The sequence below is a fragment of the Ovis canadensis genome, chromosome 14 (genome assembly GCF_042477335.2).
Source record: "Ovis canadensis isolate MfBH-ARS-UI-01 breed Bighorn chromosome 14, ARS-UI_OviCan_v2, whole genome shotgun sequence".
NCBI classification, from domain to species: Eukaryota; Metazoa; Chordata; class Mammalia; order Artiodactyla; family Bovidae; genus Ovis; species Ovis canadensis.
In genome coordinates this window covers 49,163,723-49,190,916 of record NC_091258.1, presented here as the reverse complement: position 1 = coordinate 49,190,916, position 27,194 = coordinate 49,163,723, and the positions used below count along the sequence as shown (strand labels likewise).

The following is a 27,194-nucleotide window of genomic DNA, read 5'->3' as shown; positions in this document are numbered from 1 at the left end:
CCCACAGCACAAAGAGGAAATCTCCCCATACTGCTGATCCAGAAAAGAGGAAATCTCCCAGTACTGCAGCTGTGGTGCGGTTTGGTCAGGAGTAAGGAAGTTAATGGTTCTCATACAGGGACAGCAGCTCTCATCTGTAGGTAGGCGAGCTGATATCTGCCTCCTCCCAGGTCTGTAAACAAATCCTGAGCTTCCACTACTATCAGGAGGAAGCTGGGCTGAAGCCCACAGGGATAAAAGCACACAACTCTGCAAGTTCTAGAAAACCACTGAATTGTACACTTTACATGAGTATGGTATGGTATGTGAATTATACGTCAACAAAACTATCAAAAAAAACCCAGAACTTCACTCCCCTGTCACCTCTGGGAAAAAGTTCCTTTAATAAAAAAGTTCTAGTACATTTACAGGATTGTCATCACTCTTCATCTACAGCACTCGATATGGAAAATAAAAAATAAAGGACCACCTAGACGCGCTCAGTATAAAAACGCAGTTATCCAATCAAACAGGAGGCCTGGGGGCCAAGAGACCAGAGAGAAATGTGTGAGGGCACACCTGGGCTTCTGGAGTGCTCCAGGGGTGGTTGAGGACCTGCCTCTCACTTTTTGAAAATAGCCTTAAAAAAAAAAATGCAGATTGTGGTAAGAGGCCTCTTACTAAGGAGAAGGGTCCATTCCAGAGCAAAAGCCATCATGGGGGAGTCAGAGTCGGTCAAGACCCAGGACCCAGCGCTGAGCATTTTATGGAAGCGGGGAGACTCCCAGAAATTGGGCAGCCTTGGCCTAGGTTAAGAGGTGCTCACTGTTGAAATCAAACTGCCCATGTTCCTCCATTCTGCAAGGCATAGAGATCTGCCCCTTTGAGGTCAGCTTCGAGGCCTCTTCCCTCCAAGTTGCTAAGGCCAATTCTCAGCAAGCTGCAAAGTCCTTGGCCAACGTGGGGACAAAGACCCCTTGGAGTTGCTGCTGCAGCCCGGCGTTTAGGGAGTCCTAGTCGTCCTGGCCCCCGCCGTACATGTCCGCCAGCTTCTTGAAGCGGCTGCCCCACTCATTCAGATAGTTGTAGTCTTGGTCCTGGTCAGAGGTTGAGGAGGTGAGCGAGCTCAGAGAGGCGGCATCGGAGCCACTGCCCTCATAGTCGAACACCAACAGGGAGTCGTAGGGCGGGGCCGTGGGGTCTGTGTTGGCCGCCTTTAGGTTCTGGGGGATGGAGAGCAGGGTGTTAGGAGCTGCAGGACCAGACACCGGGCAGCTGCGAGAGCTCAGGAAAGTGAACTCACCTGGCTGAGCCTGAGCTTCCTCATCTGTGAAGCCCTGTCTCCCCTCCCTTAAGGTTTTGAAGGTTGAACATGAAATGCACATAAATCCTTAGCACAGGACCCAGCTGAGAGCGAGTGCTCAGTGCCACAGGCCAGCGGATCAGGGTGGGGACGCTGAAGTCAGACTTCACACAGGAGTGTGTAGACGTGGGCAAGCCTCTTAAAGTCTCCATGCCTTTGTTTCCCTCATCTCAAAAATGCATGCTAAGTCGCTTCAGTTGTGTCTGACTCTGCAACCCCATAGATGGTAGGCTGCCAAGCTTCTCTGTCTATGGGATTCTCCAGGCAAGATATACTGGAGTGGGGTGCCATGCCCTCCTCCAGGGGATCTTCCTGACTCAGGGATCGAACTCACGTCTGTCTATGTCTCCTGCAATGCCACCACAGAAGTCTCCCATCTCAAAAATGGGGAGACTTCATATAGTTTCAGAGGAAGAAATAAATGTATGTAAATATAAAAGTTCATATTAGAGTTACAGGGGACCATAACAGAATTCCTCCTCTGCAGAGCTGACATGGCTAGGCATTAAATGAGACAGTTATTTGCAAACTATCCAACAGAAATATTCTGAAAACTGTCTTCATTCAACGGGAGAGAAGATCTCCTGGCCTTTGGCTCCAAGGCAAAGATGCCCTGAGCAACTTTCCCCTTTGTACAGGATTCTCAAATGTGCTTAAGGCTAAAGAACAGAGTCTCACCACCAGGCTAGTTCGAGAAAGCAAGAAAGGTAAGCAGGGTTCAGGCCAGAGTAAGGTATCCTGACCACCCACTGAGCCCTGTGCCTACTGCTGCTTTCTCCAACCTCCCAAATCCATCCATCCTTCCCTCCTTCCTCTCTTGCTCCCTCCTCCCTCCCTCTTATTAAAAACCTCCTTTTACTGACTACTTTCATGGTACCAGCCTCATATCATTATCTCCTATGTATATTTTATTTCTTATACATATATCCTGTATATTTTATTTCTTGGGGAACTAAAGAAACATCAGAGCTTATGAATTCCCTGGTGATCCAGTGGCTAGAACGCTGCGATTCCACTTCAGGGTGCACAGGTTCCATCCCTGGTTGGGGAACTAAGATCCTGCATGCTGTGGAGCATGGCCAAAAATAAAAACAAGAGCATAAAAAAAAAAAAAAAAAAAGAATATCTGGGTCCAAGGCACTGATATTTTAAAAAATTCCTTAGATAAATCAAGTATGTGCCCAGAATTGAGAATATGGGGGACACTTAGCAGCAAGAGCTGTCATTACCTAATACAGGATAGGTGCCAGGCCAGTGGTTCCCAAACTTAAATTACCTGGGAATCTTTTAATTAATTTATTTTTTAATTGAAGGATAATTGCTTTACAGAATTTTGTTGTTTTCTGTCAAAGCTCAACATGAATCAGCCATAGGTATACATATATCCCCTCTCTCCCATCTCCCTCCCCATCCCACCCCTCTAGGCTGATACAGAGCCCCTGTTTGAGTTTCCGGAGAGAGTAACATGGAAACTTACAATTACCATATGTAAAACAGACAGCCAAGAGGAATTACCTGGGAATCTTCAAAAAAAATATTCTGAAGCCTGGCCCACATCCAGATCAATTAAATCACAGTCCAGGGGGTGGGGTGGGTGGGGTTGGGGGTTGGTCAGAGGCTTCAGTGTTTGAAGTTCCCCAGGAGATTTATTCCCTGAGCCAGCACTGCTCCAGGTCCCTACTCATCCAGTCCTTAAACCAACCTATCCCAGAGGCCCCCCAACTTTGCTCCATGCTGGAATCACCTGAGATCTTTACAAATTCACAGCCAGGGAGTCTGGCTCCTGAGTTTTCTCCTAACAACCACTGTATGTGTTGAATAAAGAAATAATTCCTCATCAAAAATCCTGTCAAACCAGAGATCACCTAAAAAAGTCAAGAGCCTTGACTCCGAGTTCATCTAGACTGCAACAGAGCCTGCTCTTCCTCATTGGTTTTTATTGATCAAATTGTTCATCTGTGCCAGACCCAGTCCTCTCTTACTTTTGCTTGATGATAAATGAAAGTGAAAGTGTTAGTCACTCAGTCATGTCTGACTCTTTGTGACTCCATGGACTATAGCCTGCTAGGTTCCTCTGTTCATGGAATCCTCCAGGCAAGAATACTGGAGTGGGTTGCCATTTCCTCCACCAGAGGATCTTCCCAACCCAGGGATCGAACTCAGGTCTCTAGCAATGCAGGCAGATTCTTTACCATGTGAGCCACCAGGGAAGATGAGATAAACATCAACAAATTAAAAGAAAAGGAAGAATTCCTGACCTGTTTAATGGAGGAGGCAACAGGAGGCCCAGTAGTGGCTATATATGCCAAAGGTCACACAGCTCGCTTGTTGGTGACAGACCCAGGATTTGAACCCAGAGCCAAGACTCCAAGCCTGTGCTCTTTCTCTCATGCTGCTGGCGCTTGAATGAAGGACTGCCTAGGCTGGGCCCCCACGACTCACCTCAATGATGAAGTTGCCGATTTCATCTGGGTTGGCTGGCCGAGGACGGTACATGGGTGTGGGGATGAAGGATGGTGCCACATCGTTGCGGAGAACCACCTCAGGCCGGGCCTCCAGACCCCGGTGGAGTTGGGTGATGTCATAGTCCTTCAGGAAAGTGAAGGAGGACATGGGATGGAGAAGAACCCTCCCACTCTCCCCATTTACATCTCATCCCACTTCTGTGCCACTTGGATGTTTTGGTTCAAGAGTAGGTCTTAGGAGACAATGTCAGAGATCTCTGAAAGCCCTAGACTCCACACCTCTCAGATTCCTCTGAGATTAAGCCTCTCTGTGCTTCCTCTCAGATTAAGCACAGGCTCGAGGTTGGGCTGGCTGGGGCCAGAGACTAGAGCAGTGGACGAGGCACCCTCTCAGAAGACTGACTTCAGGCCAGGGTCTGGGCGACGCAGCTAACATGGTCAGATGGTTGACCCAACCATCCCTGCCAGGGGCCATGGGGGCACCACCTCCCGACCCCAGGAGGGCCCCGCATGCCCTACCTGGTCCTCCTCACCACCCCCCTCTTCGCCGTAGTAGAAGACGTTGTCACGGGTGTCATCTTCTGGGAGGAGAAGGGGCTCCTTGATCTTCCGCTTCTTTCTCACCAAGAACAGGAGCACCAGCAGGAGGACTGCAAGAGTTGGGGAGTGTGAATATTCACCCCCAAACAACCACATGGCTGGCCAGCACCCCCAAACTCTTGAAGTCCCACGTAATTTTTTATCCCTCCACTCAGTAGCCAGCTGCTGCTGCTAAGTCACTTCAGTCGTGTCCGACTCTGTGTGACCCCATAGACGGCAGACCACCAGGCTCCCCCGTCCCTGGGATTCTCCAGGCAAGGACACTGGAGTGGGTTGCCATTTCCTTCTCCAATGCATGAAAGTGAAAAGTGAAAGTGAAGTCGCTCAGTCGCGTCCAACTCTTCGCGACCCCATGGACTGCAGCCTACCAGGCTCCTCCGTCCCTGGGATTTTCCAGGCAAGAGTACTGGAGTGGGCTGCCGTTGCTCAGTGGCCCCTGTGCACCTAGGAAAACCCTCGCCTCCTCATCAAGGTTACAGGACTGGTCCCGAGCTGTCTCCAACCCTCCCTCTCTGCTCAGGTCTAGTCACATTGGCCTCCTCAGGGCTCCTCGAATACACCCAGCAGTCTCCCATTTCAGAACCTTCATCCCGGCTCTTTTCTCACCTGGAACACTCTCCATGCATACATATGGCTCTCAACTTCCTGCTCTCAGCTTAAAACCACTTCCTCCTACTGGTATTCTGACTTCGTCCCCCCACCTGTAATTCTGTATCATTTTACTGTTAGTCTTCCCATATTGATGTACTGGTCCTTATGGAAATCCTCCTTTGTGGGGATGGGGATCTCCTAGTAGATGTTTTGGTTTTTTTTTGCCTGCACCATATGGCTTATGGTAGCAGTCCCCAACCTTTTTGGCACCAGTTTTAGTGCTACTTTCTTCTTTGTGGAAGACAAATCTTCCACAGATGGAGGTGGGGGATGGTTTCAGGATGCTTCAAGTACACTACATGTATTGTGCACTTTATTTCTATTATTATGATCAGCTGCACCTCAGATCATCAGGCATTTGATCCTGGAGTTTGGGGGCCCCTGGCTTACTGGATCTTAGCTCCCTGACCAGAGATTGAACCTGGGCCCATGGCAGTAAATGCACCCAGTTCTGACCACTGGACTGCCAGGGAATTTCCAAATGTTACTTTTCAATATGACTTTTTCAGTCACAAGGTGTCCCATAATAGCCAGAGACTTTAAGTTAAAAACAATGCAACTTTGATGAGGTATAGTAATCTGAATTTAGGTGCAAACACTATTTCGGAATTTTAAGATAGGGACTGGGTTTCAGTGATATGATCTAAAAGGCTGGAGGTCTATTTGGATACAGTGGGGACTGGCTTATTAGTGCCCAGCTGCTGCCCCTAACTGCTGTGACTACCCCCAGTTAATTCCACATGAGGAGGGCAGTTCTGGCCCTCTCTGTGGCTGTTTAATGGAGGAGGATACAGTCACTGCTCAGCTTTATCCCCCTTTTTCGCCTGCTGAGGGAACCACTGTCCTCTCTAGCCAGATAAAACTGATGGAGCCATCTGTGGGAGTCCCTGGGTTCTTAGGATGCACACCCTGTGTGGGTCAGACTATGGCCTTTCCCTCCCCTTTCCTCCCCATTAGCTTAGGGAAAGGCAGGAGGCAACCTGGACTGCCTACCTGCACCCAAAGCCTGTGTTCAGCTGCCTACTGTTACCTCCATTTGGACTTTTCCCTTGGTCCTTCCCACTGGTTAATAGAAACTCCGTGTTTCTACTTGCTCAGGCCTTGACGTCATAGATGGCTCTTTTCCTCATCTGAATCTGAACTGATTCTACCTTGAAATATGACCAGCTCTCACCACCTCTAATGCCACCCTGGATCTGAGCGACAACTCCCCCCTCACCCCCAGATTATGGTAGCAGCAGCCCTCTACAGTCTGTTCAGGAGGAATCCTACAAAATCCAAGTCAGATCACATTGCTCCTCTGCTCCAAACCTGATGACTTCCCATTTCACCCAGAGTGCTTACAATAACCCACAATGCGCAACACAATGCTCCGCCACAGCCATCACCTCTCTTCTCCCTCTTGCTTTTTCCACAACAGTCAGTGCTGTTTCCACACAAAGCACAGAGCCACCTCAGGACCTTTGCACTGGCTGTTCCCTGGATATCTGCATGATCTGCTTCCTCAACTCATCCAGGTCTTTACTCAAATGCCCCCTTCGCAGTGAGCCTGTTCTTGCCGATCCTACATAAAACGCCAGATCTCCTCCTCCCCTTACTTTCTTTTAATCCATAGCAACACCTATTTCTCTGCTGGCTTATTTGCTATCTGCTCTCTGCACCAGAAAGTAAGCTCCATGAAGGCAGGGGCTGTTCTGTTTTTTGTTTTTTTTTTAATTAATTGGAGGCTAATTACTTTACAATATTGTGGTGGTTTTTGCCATACATTCATATGAATCAGCCATGGGTAGACATGTGTTCCCCATCCTGAACCCCCCTCCCACCTCCCTCCTCAGCCCATCCCTCAGTGCACCAGCCCTGAGCACCCTGTCTCATAAATGTTGCACTCTCAGCACCTAACACAGTGCTCAGTGCAAGTATGATGATTAATTAAAGCTTGTGCTTATTGCATTCATGCGTAATTGAATGGGTATTTTCTGTGTAAGGACAATTCAGAGTGAAAAAAGTGAATGTGATAGGTTCTACCATGACAGCAAAGAAGTCAGTTTCTAACTAAACACTTCTGCTCACTAGACCAGTGTCTCTCAAGCCGAAACACGCATTAGAATCCACTGAAGGGCTTGTAAAAACACAGACTACCAGGTCTTACCCCTAAGCTTCTGACTTGGTAGGTCAGGGGTGGGCCAGGGAGTTGGCCTAATCAATTCCTGGTGATGCTGATGCTCTTGGTCTGGAGACTACACCTTCAGAACCACCATTGCAGCCACCAGACGATGTGACCGCAGGGCCATGTCTGCTCCCCAATGTATCCCCAAACCCTGGCACCTCCCAGAGGCCCCATAAACATCTGTGGACTAAATGACACTTCCAGAATTAAGAGGACAAGGAACAGATGGGCAATGTCAGTGGCCCGAGTCTCTAAGTTTGGGGTGGACTCAGGTTTCTAACTCCCCCAACCTCAGAGGGAGGGGGTGCCAGCACTCACGCAGCAGAGCCAGGGCAGCGCCCAGGATGGGGAGGAGGAAACCCCCCTTCCAGGGTTCCGCGCAGGTGTCCTTCTCCACGTGGCCGTGGCAGTTGCACACGGTGGCTTTGATCACTGTCAGCTGCTCCTTGTTGCCGTGGTCAGACAGGGAAAGGTGCACATCGTAATTGTCTTGCTTCAGGAACTTCTTCAGGGACAAGGCTACTGTGTCTCCTGGAGCAGACAGATAATTATTCACCTCGGGAGGCCACGAATGGTGGGAGTCAAGCACACCACGAAGGAGGTTTGAGGAGGCAGACTGCACCTGGGCCACAGGGAGCAATGTCGTCAAAGCACACTTACGCCGAGCGTTACAAACGGATACTTGGTCCAAGCCAAATCCTCCACTGAGGGAAGGATTATTTGGATAGAAGAATAAAGTCATCATTCTATTTAAAAAATCAATAATCACAGTATTTCTAAATATGACATTTTAAAAAATTCATGGCATGCAGGGCCAATAATTTCTCAGCATCACTAGCTGCCAGATTGTTCTTTGCTTCAAAACAAACAAGCAAAGAAACAAAGTTCTTCCTAAGAGACAGCTAGCACAATCTTTTAATATTTATATTAACTAGCCACCTGTTTTTCTACCTGAAAGTTCACTACCATTTGTTACGGCAGCATTTTGCTCTTTCAGTTGTATATATAATGTTTACACCTCAGCTCTATGATAGAATTTCAATATATCTGAAACTTGGATATTTCTGAGTGAGCATCAGTTATTAAGAAATCCATATGCATATGAGCTGGTGATGTAACTGATGCCGGGAGCAGATCAGAGCATTAGTGACTGCACACAAGCTCAGAGGTGCCAGCAGTGAGGCTGTGCTGGGCACCATGCTAACTGGCCTTCGACGGCCTGGGGCAGGCAGCAGGCAGCCACAGAGCCAAAGCCAAGCTTTGGAGCAGCCTGCACGACGGGAGCCACTCTGGGGAGGCTGCTTGGCCATTGTGGAGTGGGGACAGGGGCTATGTTTGTGGGTGAGAAATAAAAGGTTGGAGGCCTCTCTGAAGAAAGGCTTTCGGTTTAAGACCCAAGTTTGTCAAAGAGGGCGCTATTAGCTTGGGTGGAACTGTTCTTCATCAAGAGGAACTTTCCCGAGCACTCAAGTCCTCACCACTAAACGCTAACAGTGTCCCCTCAACCCCACGCATCATTGGGACATTCAAAAACAACCCCGTGTTTCCAGCCCACCTGCCCTCAGGCTTGCTGGCCTATTTCAGCACTGACCTCAAGCCACTTTCAGTTCACAGGCTCTGCACGCTCAGTGGGCCCCTCTTAGCTGGAAGGCCAGAGGGAGAATTCGCCCTGTTCTCACTCACAGTGGCAGACAGAGAAAGCTCTGCAGGCCGGAGGTCTGGTCCACTGAGTGGAGGGGCCAATGCAGGGCGTTTCACCAGAGCATCCCTCTTGCCTTCCTGTTCCCAGGCTGGAGAGCCGACTTCTAGCTGATGATGGTGCTGGTGGCGGCAGTGGGGACTCAGCTGACACTTATTACGTGCCCAGCCCGACTCTGATCTTCACCTCAACTTTAAGAGAAAGTTCTGTTACCCCTCATTTTACAAATACAGACACTGAAGCTTAGGGAGGTCAAGTAACCAGCCCAGTTCACACGGGTGTGGAGTTGGGATCAACTCCTCTCACAATAGAACACAGACAGATAAAACGACTAAGTCAAAACCAAGAACCAATGGTAGTGTCAGGCGTTGGTACCACTGGGCTTTGAGGTAACGCTCACTCTTGGCAGAGCCAGACTGTGCCTGTTGGTGAAGATGGCCACTGGCATTGACTGGGCACTGATGGAGCAGAAGAGGTAGGTGCCTGTCGTGCACTCAGCCTTCACAGTGACTGTACAGAGGTACAGTTACTGGCACCACCCTCCAGGCGGGGAGAACTGCTCAACAGTGAGGTTCAGTAACTTGCTCACAATCACAAGCTGGTAAATGGAGGGGCTGGATCTTGAACCAAGGTATTCTGACTTCAGAGGCTATGCCCTGTAAACCAAACAGTCAGGGAGGGGAAAACGGCTTCCAGCCCACAAGGAGGTGATAGGAGACCAACTTGGGCTTCTTCGAGGAAAGGTGCTGGGTATATAATCCCTCAGATCAGAGGAATCATAAAAATGGGACAGTGTGTGTGTCTGAGGCAGGTCTCTTCAGTCCTTTCTGGACAGGCTCAGTAGCAGCAGTAGACACAAGGCATTTGGTTACTTCAGGGAAGAACCTGAATGTACTGGTTCCCCATTCCCCTCTTGGGGGACCCTAGCCCCAAGAGGAAGAAGGAGGCATTTTAAACCAGGGTGAGCTTCTCCAGGGGCCTTACTGGCACTTGGGCCTGGAGGCACTGTTCTTACACACCTGAGTTCTTGCCCATTTGATGCCAGCAAGTCCCCTCTTCAGTCCTGTGACAACTGAAAAACCACTGTAGGCTGAGGAGCGTTAAGGGGTGGGGAAGAGAAAGGACAGGGTGGTGGTTGGGGCATGAGGGCCAGGGACCTTGTCTTCAACTTCTTTTCCACTGCTTACCCACACTGTGCCTTTGGACACACCATTTAACCTTTCTGAGCCCGATTCTCATCTGTAAATAGGGATAAAAATACTGACCACAGGGGATGGTAGAAATTTAAAATAAGAAGTATAAAAAGCATCTTGCAAATTGCCAGGGGTGGATGAATGGTAGGCAGCAGAGGATCCTGGTAGAGCAGACTGCCTGCATCCCAATCCTGGGGCCATTATTTCCTAGCCATAATGCTTCTGGCAGGATATTTAAGCTTCTGTAAGCCTTGGTTTCCCTATCTGTCAAACGCGTGCACATACATGTATATGTATGATTAACAGTACCTGCTTTACAGGGTTGTTGTGAGGATTCAGTAGCTGAATCTATGTGAAGTATCTGAAGCACACATAGCAAGCACGCTCAGGCATATTAGTTGTTATTACTGTGCTGGGTTCCTGACTCTCTCATTATGTCATAGTGAGAAAGTCATGTCCCATCTCTCTCTGGGCCTCAGTGCTTCCAACTGTATAGGAAAGTGGTTGGGCTAGAATGGTCTTTAAGGATTCCTGTGGATTCCCAAAGGTTTAGACTAAGTTAATAAGCAGCATTTGACTGACATCATCTTTGTTTGTTATTGGCTGTGCGGCTTGCAGGATCTTGTTCCTTGGCCAGGCATCAAACCTGTGCTCCCTGCAGTGGAAGCCAGGTGTCCCAACCACTGGACTGCCAGGGAGTTCCCCTGACTGACCTTCTTGAGGAGACCGGTAACTCGGTGACCCACAGGATGATGGAGCAGGAAGGTGGCTGCTGCATCTTGGGGGAAAGAGGACCCATCTGCCACCAACACCCACTTACCTTTCTCGCTGACTTCTGCTGTCCAATAGACGTCCGAGTCGTGTGTGAGTTGGGCCTGGAAAGGGGCAGTGTGGGGGGACAAGTCCTTGTCTGTGATGTTTAGCACCTGGGGCACAGGGCTTTGGTTGCAGATGGTGATCTGACGGGGCTCGGGGACCGGACCGTGGTCATTGATGTCCATCAGTGTTAGCAGGAGGGTCCCTGTGCCAGTGATGGGAGGGCTCCCTGTTCAAATCACACATATGATCCCTTTTCAGCATCTGCCTTTGGCTGGGTCAATGAATCCATACTAAGCTCCCCCAGGACTTACCCAATAAACCTCAGAAGGGTCCTGTTTACTGTCCAACTGTAACCTTTCAAGAGTTTCCCTGCCCTCGCTTCATTATATTTCAAACCAGTGATGGCAAATGCATGACAAACATGCCATCATTCTCATTTTGTGTCCACAACAGACATTACTAACTGATCACAGCACAGAGACTTCATCCAGACAGCCACTACCAATCTATCAGCAAAAGAAAAAGATTGGCCACCTCAGGGCTGATGCGTTTGCTGACCAGCTTCAGGGAAGTTTCGCTTCCCAGCCCTGCAGTAACCTCTCGCCTGCCTCCAGGTCTCAGTTCAGTATGTGTCAAATAGAGATGTCATTACATCATTACCCCCAACCCTGTCGTGGCGTGACATCACTCATCAATTGTAACACTTGTAAGGCAGCCCCTTTCAATCAATCACAAGGGGAAACCAACAGGCCAATTTAAGGCTCAGTAAAGCACAAACAGGCTGAAAGGTGTCTTTAGGATACCTCCTAACTCCTGGGTCTTAAGGAAACTGGAACCGGCCAACCCTAGCACTGACCACTCTAAGTCTCCTCCGAGAGACCACTTTGACCTCCCAGATAGGATTGCTGACAGCCCTTCCCCACATCACACTCAGCCTGCAGAGGGGACGTGCTGTGTCCTGGGCTCCAAAGGGGCCCACATGGAGGGGCTGGAGGGAGCTCTCACCATCATCTGTGGCCAAGACCATAACTTCGTAGATGTTGTTCCTCACAAACTGCTCATCCTCACGGTCCAAGATCCCTGCGGCAGTGACCTGCCCACTGTCTGGGTCCATCGCTAGCCACCCTGCCGGGTCTCTCAGGATGCGGTAACTGGAGCAGAAAAGTTGCAAAGAATCACACCCAGGATACTTAAGAGTTCTAGTATCATCATTCAAAGTCTCCTCATGTCAACTAGCAGAGGGTTTCATGGGACTTGGGGCTCCTAGACAGGATCACATGGAAAACGCATCTCACCCCCAAGTGGGCTCCTGAGCAGAAGGTGGGAGGGGGCCAGCAGGGACATGTGAGAGGGATTGGGGAACACCTGTCCCCTGGACTTAACCTCCTCTGTATGGAGGGTAGGAAGGAAGGCCCTGTGCAGGGGTGGTAGTCAAAATATTTAACAGTCTTTATGGCAATTAGAACAAATACTGCTGCATATAATAAAGAACCCATCCAATGTACCCATGTCTTTGGCTGAACTCTAGCCGAGCCCCTGCATACCTGATCTTCTGACTCCCCTTGTCTGGGTCCTGAGCAGTGTAATTGCAAACAGGCTCCCCAATGGAGATGCCCTCCTGGATTTTGATGACTTTGGAGGGTGGGACGAACACAGGTGGCTCATTCACATCCTCCACATGGACCACTATGGTGGCTGTGGAGGTTGGGAGTTTCACCACAAAGGGAACCTCGTTGATCACTTCAACGTACAGGGTGTGCTGGGTTTTGGCCTCAAAATCCAAGTCCTGGGAGAGAACAGGAAGGAGGACCAGTCGTCATTTTGTGAGGAGGCCCCATGCTGTGCTGTGATGTCTGGAAGAGAGGGCCCACCACGAGGGGCTGGGGCTCCCACCAGCAATAATGCTGCCCCTGCCCTGCCCCATAGAGCCTCCTGGTTTCCTCCTGCATTTCTGGAGTGGATACCCAGTGGGGGCCTCTCAGACCATCACCCCAAAGGCAACTAGACTAGTAAGCCCGAAGCCTAGAACTGGTTCCCAATGGGGTGATGATGCTCCATAGTGGGTGTTGTCGGAACTTGGAGAGGGCATTTCTAGGTGTCCTAATGACAGGGAACACCACTGGTTGGGGCAGGGACACAAAGAACTATCCCATGTCCCATGGGACTTGCTAATATCCCCCTGGACATTCATGTATTCCTGGGCGTGAAGCTCTGTTTACATTTACAGCCTAGAATGTGTTTTCCATACAAATCAAGTTTTTGGTGTGGTTTTAATTTATACTAAATTTCCTAGGAATGCAACTTCTGAGGGGAGCTCATAATTTATTCAGGCCTTTCCTCAAGTTGTTTATTTAAGGTTCTGGAAAAACATCAGTACCACTTGTGGTATGACTCACTACAGCGACATACAGTAAGTATCTACTACACTTGGCTGATTCCACAAACAGATGCAAGAAATCGACCACTTCATCATGTTTTCTAGTGTAGTTGTGCCCAAAGGTTTACACAGGGAAGCATTTTATTATCAGTAACTTTTCCTGAAAATTCTCCTCTATTTTAATTAGGGCATTCCACTTTTCTAGAAATTACGTAAGTTATTATAGAGAAGTTATAAACAAAATTCATTTTACAATGTGAAAGGGGCATTACAAAACTTTCATTTCAAGGAGGGGACAGCTTTTAAAGTGGCTCAGATGGTAAAGTGTCTGCCTGCAATGCCGGAAACCCGGGTTCGATCCCTGGGTTGGGAAAATCCCCTGGAGAAGGAAATGGCAACCCACTCCAGTACTCTCGCCTGGAAAATTCCATGGACGGAGGAGCCTGGTAGACTACAGTCCATAGGGTCACAAAGAGTTGGACATGACTGAGTGACTTCACTTTCACTTTCTTTCTCAAACTGGGCCACTCTTTATAATAAACCAAGAGGTAAAAGACATCAAGAAGGATTAGTCCGATTTTCTTGAAGCGTCAATTTACTCAAGATTTTTCAAGAGGCAAGGGTACGCCTAGATGTAATTTACAACAGTTAAAGTAATTTAAAACTTTTAAAGTAAAACATTTTACTATCCAAACACCAAGATGTGAACTATGGATTGAAGGCAAAATTAGCAAGGATTCCAATAAAACAAACCCTCTGTGTAAGACCAATTAGGAGCAGCCACTAGACACACTGGGATGAGGGGCCCCACTGACTGGCCTCAATTAGATCAGTGACTCTGTTTTATGAACTGGGTCTCTGGGGAAGATTTAAACAAAGGAATTCCCCCACATAAGAGGGATGGAAGAGTGTTGCAAGCCACGGGCCTGGTGCACTCCCTGGTGAGTGGTCCCAGGTACGCGTCCCAGGCAGGTGGTACCCCTAGTCCTGGAGACCTCCCTGTCCCAGGTGTGGCCCTCGTGCAAAGCCCAAACCAACTTACCTTCTTGGTTGTCAGGATACCCTGGTTGCTCTCGGGGTCAGTAGTGATGGTAAAATGGTCCCCGTTGTCACCTCCCACGATGCGGTAGGTGGCACGCCATGCCGGTGAGTTAGGGGCGTCCAGATCAGTCACTGTCAGCCTCTGCACCTCATGGCTCACTGTGTTCTCGGGCACACGGGCCTCGTACTGTCAGCGTGGAAAACACAACACTGTCAGAGCGGAGAGGCTAACTCCTCCAAGAGGCGGTTCTCCTCTTTTCACCAGCTGAGTCCTCCACCCAACTCCAGGGGAGCCCCATGCCGCTCACCCTTCCTGGGACATGCACAGATGCAGAATGCCCCAGGAGTCAACTTCACAGCTTGCTAGGACAGACACACCACAGTGACCCTGGGCCTGCTTTCCCTACATCCCAAGGCCTGATGCTCCCAGAATCTCAGCCATCTGGGTGCCCACGCCCCCAGGGAGAGTAGTCACCTATATCTAGCTGAGATCAGAAAGGCACAAGGAAGGTGGCAAGAAGGGCTAGGTGTCTGATGGCTCCGGGGCACTGACCAGGGACTTCTTTGGAAATTTAGAACAGATGGCCGTGATGACGAAATCAGCTATTCAGAACAAATTTTCCACAGGCCTGAACAGTATTTAGCAGCCCAAGTTATCTAATGATGAAAGCGGGTGGGTATCATCTTGACTGGCACTGAGTCCTCTATCACATGAAGTGACAAGCATTCACCGGGGGTAGGTGGGCAGGTGTAGGTGTGAGTCAAGTTAGGAATTTCCATATCAACAAAGATTTTCATATTGAGCACTTAGGTACTAGGGATTATGCTAAGAACTGTACATAGATTATTTCATTTAAAACTCAGAACAATGTGGCAGGTATTAACACTGTCTCCATTTCACAGATGAGGAAATAGGGCACAGAGAGGTTAGGTGCTTCCCCTCAGGTCACACAGCTTACAAGTGCTGGGGCTGGGACTTGAAGCAATACAGGCTTATTTTTGAAGTTTCACCAGAAAGGAGAAACTTAGCCCCTCATCATTTGACAAGGAAAGAATGAATGAAGGAAAGGGTGTTACCTTCTGGGGATCAAAAACGGGAGCATTGTCGTTGGCATCGAGGATTTCCACTATGGCCATAGCCATGGTGCTGGAGCCATCCCCATCCATGTCTGTGGCGTGGATGGTCAGTGTGTACTCGGGGACTCTCTGGGGAGAAAAGGAGAGCAGGAGTGGAAGCCACTGAGAGCAGGGCACAGCCTTGAGTGTACATGGAGGGAGCGGAATGTTTCTCCCTTCCAGTGTTCACCTGATCCCTTGCTCGCCCACTGCAGGAAAGACCAGGAGCTAAGGGTGGAGGGAGAGCGGAACTGTGGATCCAAAAGGTTTTCCTGGGCCAGTCAGTCGTGGGGTGAAGCCTGGGCACTATCTCCTGACTCACAGCAGATCCAGAAAGGGAGCTCTGAGCAGGAGTTTGGCAAAGGTATGAATTAGGAACTCCAGTACCCATGGAGCTAACTGCTTTGTGGTACACATGGGACAAATCTGGGCAATGTGCATGCTAAGTAAGCCATTCCAAGAGGAAATGAGAAAACCTACGGAAAATATCAAATGTCTGTGTTTTACAGCTGCCTCCTCAGCCTTAATGAGATGGCTTGGCAGAGTGCCACCAGTCCAAGGGCGCTGCAGGACATCAATACAGGCCCTGGCCGCAGCCCTTCCCGGCCGACTTGGGCTCTGGGGCAGGGGCTTCTGCTCTGAGTGTCAGGGCCTGGCCTGGGCAGGCAGCCCCTTCCTGAAGGGCCACTCACTTCCCGGTCCAGGCCGCTGGAGATGACGCTGATGGTGCCCGTGCTCCGGTGGACTGTGAACATGAGGTCATGCGGGTCCTTTGGCTCTTGACTGTGGATGGAGTAAGCAACCACCCCGTTGTAGGTGTTGACGGCGTCGTCCTCATCCGTGGCTGTCACCTGCATCACAGAAGTGCCTGGAGGGGAGAAGGGCTGATGAGTGAGCACCCTGCCCTCCCAGTGCCAACTTCAGCCTCATCCACTTCTGGAACCCTGAGAGGTTCCACCCTGCATGCCAGTTTGGACCCACCTTCCCCTCTCATCAGAGACGGTTAGTTGCTGCCCACTTCCCATTCTCCCCTACTTCCTTAGAAACATAACTATCATAATCACTCTAGGTTGGGCACAGGTCCACCAGGAACCAAGGCCATTTCCCACCGCTTCTTGCAGCTAGCTGTGGCCATGAGACTGAATTGTGACGAATGGGATAAATAGCTTTGGGGGAAGCATTTTTCTGAATTAAGGGGCTTACTCTTGCCACTCGTTCCCTCCTTCCAGAAGTAACGGCTGGAGCTCCAGCAGTATTCATGAGGTGATCTTCGGAACGAAGCCAAAACAGCAGAGCAACGAGACAGACGGAGCCTAGGTTTCCCACACTTTAAAGCACCATTCCAACCTGGCCTGACCACATCTAGGCTTCTGGAATACGGGGGGAAGAGGCTCCATCTTGCTGAAGGTAGTTTTTCTTTTAAAAATGTCTACTGCAGCCTCACCAATTCACATTTCTCTATAATTTTCTACAACTCAAAGGAAGAGGAGGAGTCCTCCCCAATAGCACCTGTCTGTGAGGTCATTAATGTGCACCTATTTCTCTAGTCTTTTGCCCCAATTAATTTTCTCTCTCTCTCTTTTTTTTTTTTACCTGCACCTCATGGCATGCAGGATCTTAGTTCCCCAACCAGGGGTTGAACCCACGCCTCCTGTATTGAAAGTACAGAGTTTTAACTGCTGGACCATCAGGAAAGTCCCTACTCTAGGATCATTCTTATTCAGGGATTTGGGGATGGAGTGAGAGAATATGGATTTTTAAGAGGATCCCAGGTGATGCGATGTACAGCCTAGGATATCACATGTCAAGGATTCTTCCAGCCTTTAAGAGTATGGCTGACCTCCAGATGGTTCCAGAAGTTGACCCAAGGCCAGATCTGGGCCCAGGAGACCTCTATAGCTCCTCACCTCCCCAGTCTCCTTACCAGGTAGCACCCCTTCCAAGACGCTCCCTCTGAAGACATCCTGGGTGAACTTGGGCTTGTGGTCATTCTGGTCTGTTACAATGATGGAGATGTTCATGGGATCTTCCACAGAGGCACCGTTCTCTGACACAGCATGGCCAAAGAGCTGTGGGGGCACAGGTCTGTGGTCAGTCTGGCACTCCCCTCCCCAGCAGGCTCTGGGGCCCTGCTGGATGCTAAAGGTTACTTGCCTCATACTTGGCAATCTTCTCCCGGTCCAGTGGCTTATTCAGCAACAACCAGCCTGTTTCCTTCTCTATGGCAAAGATACCCTCTGGTGGGCTGTCTGCCCCAGGCCCTGTGATGCTGTAGAAAATCTTGGTGCCTCTGTCCTTATTAGATTTGAGCTGGAATCAAAAGAAAATGACAGCTGACAAAATGACAACGATCTCACAATTGTAGCAAAGAACCCTCCATGGAGAGGGGTAGAGAGGCATCGCCTGATCAGAAATTGCTCGCATCACAGAGGCTTTCCTTCTGGAGGCCCCAGGGCTCAGCAGCAAGAAGCCTCCCACTCAGGCCTTTGAATGAGGGTCCCTGCAGCCACCAAGCCTCTTGAGGGGAAGGCACAGCCATACCTGATTTAGCCTCTGGGGGAAAGGACCCTTGCCATTCTCAGGCACAGATATTGGCGGGACCACCCATTCTCTCTTGCGCCTTCGTAAGACAGGTGTGGGTGGGGAGATCTTCAGTGCTTTCCTTTCCTGCAGGGAGAGAAGATGTCTTAACCCAGGTGTGCAAACACACCTGGAACACACCTACCGTCCTCTCACCTACAGGAGCTCAGGGTGAGGAGAGAGATCAGAGGCCTAGATGGGTTTATTGCAAAATAAAACTTGAAAATAATCTAAGTGTTCACTTACAGAGAAGACCCAATTAAATACACTGTAATATATCCATCTAGTGAAAACAGTATACAGCTTGAAAAATGAGGAAGAGGAAAGTCTCTCTGTGCTGATATGGAAAAACCTTTGATATACACTTAAATGAAAAAGAACACAGTACAGAACAGATTAATATATTAACAGCTTAGTACTCTATTTAACAAACATTTATATAGGGCTTAATATGTGCTAAGCGTTGTTCCATCTTTTGTGTAAAAGGGTAGGGAAATAAGGCATATATTCATATCTGCCTTTACACAGTTTGGGGGATACTAGAGAAACCAATAATGGTGGTTACTGGTGAGAAGGTGAGAGGCCTTGTACTGATTTTTGTTTTTGCTCACTTATTTATAAAATATTAACAATTTTTAATTTTATATTGGATTATAATTGATTTACAATGTTTGGTTCTACCAATGTATTTTTTATTTTATTTATTTATTTTAGTTTATTTTTTTATTGAAGTACAGTTGCATTACAACGTTGCCTTAATTACTGTTGTACAGCAAAAGAGACTTAGTTGTACATACACATACTGATGTATATTAGTACAAAAAGAAAGTGAAGCCGTGTAAATGTTATTTTTTTCATAAAAAAGAGGAGGGAAAAATCTGTTTTATATCTACACATATAATATATGTAAATATATTTAATATAAATATAGAACAAATACATAAGTCAATTCTAGAAGGACAGAAACTGGTAACAGGGTAACCTATGTATTTTGTTAGAGGGGTGGAGAAGGCATTAGGCAGATGAGGAGACACAAGGGGAGGTTATGTGTTCTATAACTTCAATATTTAAAATTTTGGAACCATGTGGATATATTAGCTGTTTGAAGAATTAAAAGAAACAAAGAAATGTGGCCCAGAGCTTCAGGTCCATCTTCCCAGAAAGTGAAAGTGAAGTCGTTCAGTCGTGTCCAACTCTTTGGGACCCCATGGACTGTAGCGTGCCAGGCTTCTCTGTCCATGGGATTCTCCAGGCAAGAATACTGGAGTGGGTTGCCATTTTGGGATTGACTGTCCCGTGTTTGGATCACCTTCACTTGTGGTTTACCCTCAGGATGTGGGAAAGACAAAAAGGGAGATGGGACAAGAAATTCCAGGGAGGAAGAGCACTGGACCATTACTCACAGGGCAGCTCTCAGCCCCACTGGCCTGACTCTGGCGCCCCCTACTGGGCAACAACAAGCACTGCCCTGCTTAGATGGTTGCCCACGCTCGGAGCTATGGGCAACTGACGGCTAACCCTGTGCCCTCTGCAGGGGTAATGGGGCTCCCGACAGGCACGGCAGCCCCGGACTCCTGGCCGCAGCAAGCTGGGTGTGCACGGAGAACGCCTTTCTCCTGTCCTGCAGGTGCACGCGGTGTTTTACCTGGACTGTTTCATCGTTCAGAACGATGACGTCATCGTCAGTCAGCAGGGCCGCCTCTTGCCCAGGGCAGTCTGTGAAGACCACTGTGGGGAGGGAGGAAAAGAGCATTAGGAAGGAGGGGGCTTCTGGAAGCTACCTCATGGGAACCAAGACCTGACAACAGCCCCCTGACTGGATCAAGGGCTGTTCCAGGCCAGTGCAGAAGGAGCCTTGACTGACTTCATCTAACCAGCTGTGTGACCAAATATGAGTTTCAGATGGGCTCCCAAGTTTGGTCTTGAGAAGGAGGACCACTCCAAGGTTTGTGGGACAAAGAACCAAGACAACAGATATTTAGCAACATGAGACCCATGGAGTCTCACGAGACCCAGAGCTGACCCAGGGTCACAGCTGGAGGCAGAAGAGTCGATGCATTTCTGAAGGCTACATGTCTCCCTACATGCCATATGCATCCTGCTATGCAGTCACCCACACTGATCATTCTGATGCCCTTTGGCTGTTTCAACTTGTCATGTTCTTTCTGAATTCTCCCTGCTTGGCCACCCTTTAAATAAGCAGTCTGAATTAATAACTACCATTCACTAAGCTGGAGACTGGGTCCATTTCATCTTTACAACTATGCTACCAAGGTAGGCATTAGCCCCTTTTCAAAGAAGAGACAATTGAGGTTCAGAAGCCTGACCCCACGGCATATACTAGAGAGTATTCACAACCAGTATTCTTACCCACCCTTCCCTGTGGACAAGCATGTAATTAGGAAACCTGCCAGGGGGTACCTCTGGGCCCGTCAGCACCCTGCTCTGACTCAGGGGTTCCCTTACATTGGCCTATGTCAGTTTCCTAAGCAGCAGCACTACAAGGCCCACAGGGAGAGTACTGTGCCATGAAAAGGTCAGGGTGAGGTCTCCCAAGTGTCCTATTTTGAAAAATTGTCCTTTAGTTTCAGATGATGATGATAATTGTTTTAAAAGCCCTTCTCTAAAGAAAGAATAATAGATGAGAGACTGTAAACTACACAAATAATGTGAACATCATGAAGTATTCAAAGCAATATATAAGAATATAACATAAAAAACAGAATTCCAAATAATATTCTGCTATATAATGAATTCCTAATCTCAAGAACAACAAAAAATACATAACCCAGTCTAAAAAGAAAAAGACAAAGGAGGTGAAAAGACATTTTTTCAAATAAGGTATACAACTGGCCAATAAGCATATGAAAAGATGCTAAATACCACTATCATTTGGGAAATACAAGAGCTTCCCTCATAACTCAGTTGGTAAAGAATCTGCCTGCAATGCAGGAGACCCTGGTTCAATTCCTGGGTTGGGAAGATGTGCTGGAGAAGGGATAAGCTACCCACTCCAGCATTTTGGGGCTTCCCTTGTGCCTCAGCTGGTAAAGAATCCGCCACAATGCGGGAGACCTGGGTTCAATCCCCGGGTTGGGACGATATCCTGGAGAAGGGAAAGGCTACTCACTCCAGTAATCAAAATCACAGTGAGGTATCACTTCACACCTACTAGGGAGGCAAAAAAAAGGTAAATAAGATATAAAGACAGATGAAGTCTTCTGCATTGGAAATGTGAAATGCTGCAGCCACTGGGAAAAAGTTTGGTGGCTCAAAAGTAAACATAAAATTACCATATGATCCAGCAATTCTACTTCTTGGTTTACACCCTAAAGAGCTGAAAGTAGGAACTCAAACAGACACTCATATATGTATTTTCATAGTATCCCTACTCACTTCCCTGGTGGCTCAGAGGGTAAAGCGTCTGCCTGCAATGCAGGAGACCTGGGTTCAATCTATGGGTCAGGAAAATCCCCTGGAGAAGGAAATGGCAACCCACTCCAGTATTCTTGCCTGGAGAATCCCATGGATAGAAGAGTCTGGAACACCACAGTCCACGAGGTCGCAAAGAGTAGGACAAGACTAACCAACCTCACTTTCTTTCATTTTCTATTCACAATAGCCAAAAGATGGAAACAACACAAGTGTCCATGAAGACCTAATAAACAAACACAATGCGGTCTAAACATACAATGAAGATATATACACACATGTATAAGTATACATTCTTTATAAGGAATGAAGTTCTGACACATGCTATAACTTGTATGAATCTTAAAAACATTATGATAAGTAAAATGTCATTATGTGCCTGCATGCTCAGTCGTGTCTGACTCAGCGACCTCACGGACTGTAGCCTGCCAGGCTCCTCTGTCCATGGGATTCTCCAGGGAGGAATACTGGAGTGGGTTGCCATATCCTACTGCAAGGGAACTTCCTGACCCAGGGATCGAACCTGAGCTTCCTACATGTCCTAGACTGGCAGTCAGATTCTTTACCACTGTACCGCCTGCCAGGCCCAAAAGTGACTGTGCTTATATGAGGTACCTAGAATCCTCAAATTAACAGTGAGTAGAACAGAAGTTACGTGGGGCTGGCGGGGGCAATGGGTAGTTACTGTTTAATGGGTATGGAGTTTCTGTTTGGGATGATGACAAAGTTCTGGAGATGGACTATGGTGAAGTGACAGTCGCACAGCAATTTAAATGTACTTAATGCCACTGAATTGCTTACTTTAAAAGAGCTAAAATGGTAGATTTTCTGTTATGCATAGTTTTACCTCAATAAAACAGGAAAGAAGCAATCTGAAGTAGGAATGCAAGATGGGATAGTCACTTTGGAAAACTGCTGGGCAGCATTTACTGAAACTAAATATACATGCTCCCCAAGTCCCAGTAATTTTACTTTGAGGTATAGACACAACAAAGATCCACTCACTCAAAGACAAGTATAATAATATTGAGAGCAGCATTATTTATCATAGCTAAAGACTGGAAACAGCCTCAGTGTCCATCAAGGTAGAATGAAGAGACCTGTGGTGGAATATTCACATAATGAAATAAATCAATTACAAGGACATATGACAACATGAATGAATCTCACAAACATGATTAAGTGATAGAAGTCAGATACAGAAGGACACATACATGATTCTATCAACACGAAGTTCAAAAGCAGGTAAAACTGGGTGAAAGAACTTAAAGACACTGGCCATCTTTCAGGGAGAGGAGTTGTAAATGGAAGGGGAAGGAAATGGTCTTAAAAGCACATAGACCTGACTTCAGCGCCCCAGAGCTCATACACAAGGCAGGCTCCTTCATGGGAAAGCTGGAATGTGCCCGTGAGAAAGAGATTACTTAGAAACCAGCTCTCCCTCCTTGATGACATCCCCACTGAGAAGTCCTGGGCTGTGGCAACATGCTCGGCTAGTGAGAGGAGGGGAAAAAGAGATCTAGGCCTGAGTCAGCTCCGAAGGGCCCCAAGCACAGGGAGATCCCCATGGGGACCCTGCCAAATTTATTTATTTATTTGACTGTGCTGAGTCTAAGTTGTGGCATGTGGGATCTTCCTTGTGGCGTGCAGGATCCTCAGTTGCAGCATGCAAACTCTTAGTTGTGGCACGCAGGATCTAGTTCCTTGACCATGAATTGAATCCAGGGCCCCCCGCATTGGGAGTGCGAAGTCTGGGCCACTGGACCACCAGGAAAATCCCTATAGTAAGAGTTTTAAATTATCTAGAGAAGTTCGTGTGCTTTGAAGATACAGTATGCAGAATGTAAAACCGCACATATAGGATATGCAACTCTGCACAGGAAAAGCAAACACGGAAGGAAATGAAGCTTTCCAATGGCTGGAGTTACCAGCAACTTACTTTCTTATTTTTCTCTAGGTCCAAGTTTTCTCTTAACATGATTGTGTCCCCACCCCCTCAAATTCATATGTTGAAGCCCTAACCCCCAAGACTGCAGAATGTGACCATATTTGGAGAAAGGGCCTTTGAAGAGATGATTAGATTAAAATGAGGTCATGAAGGTGGGCCCTAATCCAGCATGATGAGTGTCCTTTAAGAAGAGGAGGAAATTTGCAAACAAGACAGTTACAGAGAGAAGACTATGTACAGACACATGGAGAAGGCTGCCATCTACCAGCTAAGGAGAGATTCCTCAATACAAACCACCCCCGCTGGCCCGTGCTGATACAGGACCTCAAGCCTCTTGCGTTGTGAGAAAATAAATCTCTGTGTTTAAACCCTTCAGGCCTTGTTCCTTTGTTACGGCAGCCCTAGCTGCCTAGAATACGACAGGCATCCATCGAGAGTCAGGAATCTCTCCCGTCATGAATTACTGTTATTTACAGCTAACATGTTTATACTTTCTCACTTAATCTTCACCAAGCACCCTAAGAAGTAGATTTTAGCACCCATTTTCTAAATTGGGAAAATGAGAGGTTAAGCGAATTCACTAAAGTTACATGGCTAGGAAATGGAAGAGCTACAGGTGGTACCTAGACCTGCCCTGATGGAGTTATTTTTTTAAACCACTATGGTTATCTTTCTGATACACTTGAGAGTATGTTTTCTCATCTCCTCCCCAGCCCCCATTACCTGTTGTCCTTCTCCATCTATTGAAATAGCAAAGATTGATTTTTAGATGCCCAGTGGGGCAATGTGATATTTGGAGAAAAGTACTAGATTTGGGGATAATAAAAGTAAATCTCTTAGTGTTGTGAGGACTAAATGTAAAGAGCTGAAAAACAGGAAAATGCATTATGGCTGCTGCTGCTGCTAAGTTGCTTCAGTCGTATCTGATTCTGTGCGACCCCACAGATGGCAGTCCACCAGGCTACCCCGTCCCTGGGATTCTCCAGGCAAGAACACTGGAGTGGGTTGCCATTGCCTTCTCCAGCATTATTGCTGGGTCTACTGTTAATATTATTAATGGAGATGAAGACTTATTCTTGTGTAGGCAGTGACCTTAACTTGCTGGGTGAGCCTAGGAAAGGCACTTGACTTCTCTGGAGCCCCAGAATCAATTGTTTGTTAAAGCTTTGAGCCTAAAGCCTACCTTCCCTTAGTTTGAAAGGAGAGAAGTATGCTATTAAAAGATGTATTCAAGAATGGTAGGACCAAACACAGTTTCTTCTTGAGGTAAAAAGAAGAAAAGCTTAAAGGGAATACTTCAAGTCACTAGGTGATTCAGCGTGGCTTAAAGAAGCGTTAAGGACACATGCAAGGTTCCTCAAAACTACAGAAGTTGGAGCCATCAGTGTGTTGATGCAGAATTTGAATTGACTTATTCGGAATTCAGGTTTTCTCATTTGGAAGATGAAAATTAGACTGACTTCACAGTGTCATTTTGAATATCAAGTAAGATAAAACCACAGAACACAAATGTGTAAAGCTCAGAACTTTATACAACTCTTACACCACCAGAGAGAATGGGAGTTCAGAGGTGAGATGGCGTGCCCAACACTGTACAACTAGTGAGTGGATTTAGAGAGGTGGGAAGGAGGTTTAAGAGGGAGGGGACATACGTATACCTATGGCTGATTCATGCTGATGTATGGCATAAACCAACACGATGTTGTAAAGTAATTATCCCCCAATTAAAAATTAATCTAAAAAATTGATTGGTACAATTCGCCAGTGGGTGGGGTGGTGGAGAATTGGAACCCAGGGTGGTCATATTCTAAAATCAAGTTCTTCAACACAGCATTCATTCAAGAACAAGCTGAGTGTTTCCTAAGTGCCCAGTTCAGTTCAGTTCAGTCGCTCAGTCATGTCTGACTCTTTGCGACCCCATGAATCACAGCATGCCAGGCCTCCCTGTCCATCACCATCTCACGGAGTTCACTCAGACTCACGTTCATCGAGTCCGTGATGCCATCCAGCCATCTCATCCTCGGTCGTCCCCTTCTCCTCCTGCCCCCAATCCCTCCCAGCATCAGAGTCTTTTCCAATGAGGTAACTCTTCACCTGAGGTGGCCAAAGTACTGGAGTTTCAGCTTTCGCATCATTCCTTCCAAAGAAATCCCAGGGCTGATCTCCTTCAGAATGGACTGGTTGGATCTCCTTGCAGTCCAAGGGACTGTCAAGAGTCTTCTCCAACACCACAATTCGAAAGCATCAATTCTTCGGAGCTCAGCCTTCTTCACAGTCCAACTCTCACATCCATACATGACCACAGGAAAAACCATAACCTTGACTAGACAGACCTTAGTCAGCAAAGTAATGTCTCTGCTTTTGAATATACTGTCTAGGTTGGTCATAACTTTTCTTCCAAGGAGTAAGCGTCTTTTAATTTCATGGCTGCAGTCACCATCTGCAGTGATTTTGCAGCCCAAAAAATTAAAGTCGGACACTGTTTCCACTGTTTCCCCATCTATTTCCCATGAAGTGATGGGACCGGATGCCATGATCTTCGTTTTCTGAATGTTGAGCTTTAAGCCAACTTTTCCATTTTCCTCTTTCACTTTCATCAAGAGGCTTTTTAGTTCCTCTTCACTTTCTGCCATAAGGGTGGTGTCATCTGCATAGCTGAGGTTATTGATATTTCTCCTGGCAATCTTGATTCCAGCTTGTGTTTCTTCCAGTCCAGCGTTTCTCATGATGTACTCTGCACAGAAGTTAAATAAGCAGGGTGACAATATATAGCCTTGACATACTCCTTTTCCTATTTGGAACCAGTCTGTTGTTCCAAGTCCAGTTCTAACTGTTGCTTCCTGACCTGCATACAGATTTCTCAAGAGGCAGGTTAGGTGGTCTGGTATTCCCATCTCTTGAAGAATTTTCCATAGTTTATTCTGATCCACACAGTCAAAGGCTTTGGCATAGTCAATAAAGCAGAAGTAGATGTTTTTCCAGAACTCTCTTGCTTTTTCCATGATCCAGCAGATGTTGGTAATTCGATTTCTGGTTCCTCTGCCTTTTCTGAAACCAGCTTGAACATCAGGGAGTTCACGGTTCACATATTGCTGAAGCCTGGCTTGGAGAATTTTGAGCATTACTTTACGAGCATGTGAGATGAGTGCAATTGTGCGGTAGTTTGAGCATTCTTTGGCATTGCCTTTCTTTGGGATTGGAATGAAAACTGACCTTTTCCAGTCCTGTGGCCACTGCTGAGTTTTCCAAATTTGCTGGCATAGTGAGTGCAGCACTTTCACAGCATCATCTTCCAGGATTTGAAACAGTTCAACTGGAATTCCATCACCTCCACTAGCTTTGTTCGTAGTGATGCTTTCTAAGGCCCACTTGACTTCACATTCCAAGATGTCTGGCTCTAGATTAGTGATCACATCATCATGATTATCGGGGTCGTGAAGATCTTTTTTGTACAGTTCTTCAGTGTATTCTTGCCACCTCTTCTTAATATCTTCTGCTTCTGATAGGTCCAGACCATTTCTGTCCTTTATTGAGCCCATCTTTGCATGAAATGGTCCCTTGGTATCTCTAATTTTCTTGAAGAGATCTCTAGTCTTTCCCATTCTGTTGTTTTCCTCTATTTCTTTGCACTGATCGCTGAAGAAGGCTTTCTTATCTCTTCTTGCTATTCTTTGGAACTCTGCATTCAGATGCTTATATCTTTCCTTTTCTCCTTTGCTTTTCGCCTCTCTTCTTTTCACAGCTATTTGTAAGGCCTCCGCAGA

General features: G+C 47.4%; 1 protein-coding gene across 3 annotated transcripts in view; it reads right to left on the bottom strand.

Annotated features, from left to right (window-relative positions):
- Nucleotides 1-359: 359 nt before the first annotated feature.
- CDH3 (cadherin 3) overlaps nucleotides 360-27,194 on the bottom strand; it is a 100,247-nt gene continuing 73,412 nt past the window's right edge. For all 3 annotated transcript variants that reach the window (XM_069550160.1, XM_069550159.1, XM_069550158.1), the window contains 14 exons: nucleotides 19,696-19,778; nucleotides 18,012-18,137; nucleotides 17,625-17,780; nucleotides 17,395-17,539; nucleotides 16,163-16,338; nucleotides 15,432-15,560; nucleotides 14,356-14,541; nucleotides 12,481-12,722; nucleotides 11,942-12,087; nucleotides 10,938-11,162; nucleotides 7,544-7,756; nucleotides 4,327-4,457; nucleotides 3,785-3,931; nucleotides 360-1,202 (listed from right to left, as the gene is read on the bottom strand). In XM_069550160.1, coding sequence (XP_069406261.1) covers nucleotides 993-1,202; nucleotides 3,785-3,931; nucleotides 4,327-4,457; nucleotides 7,544-7,756; nucleotides 10,938-11,162; nucleotides 11,942-12,087; nucleotides 12,481-12,722; nucleotides 14,356-14,541; nucleotides 15,432-15,560; nucleotides 16,163-16,338; nucleotides 17,395-17,491 — 1,902 coding nt within the window. In that variant the 5' untranslated portion in view covers nucleotides 17,492-17,539; nucleotides 17,625-17,780; nucleotides 18,012-18,137; nucleotides 19,696-19,778 and the 3' untranslated portion in view covers nucleotides 360-992. The remainder of the gene's footprint in view (nucleotides 1,203-3,784; nucleotides 3,932-4,326; nucleotides 4,458-7,543; nucleotides 7,757-10,937; nucleotides 11,163-11,941; nucleotides 12,088-12,480; nucleotides 12,723-14,355; nucleotides 14,542-15,431; nucleotides 15,561-16,162; nucleotides 16,339-17,394; nucleotides 17,540-17,624; nucleotides 17,781-18,011; nucleotides 18,138-19,695; nucleotides 19,779-27,194) is intronic.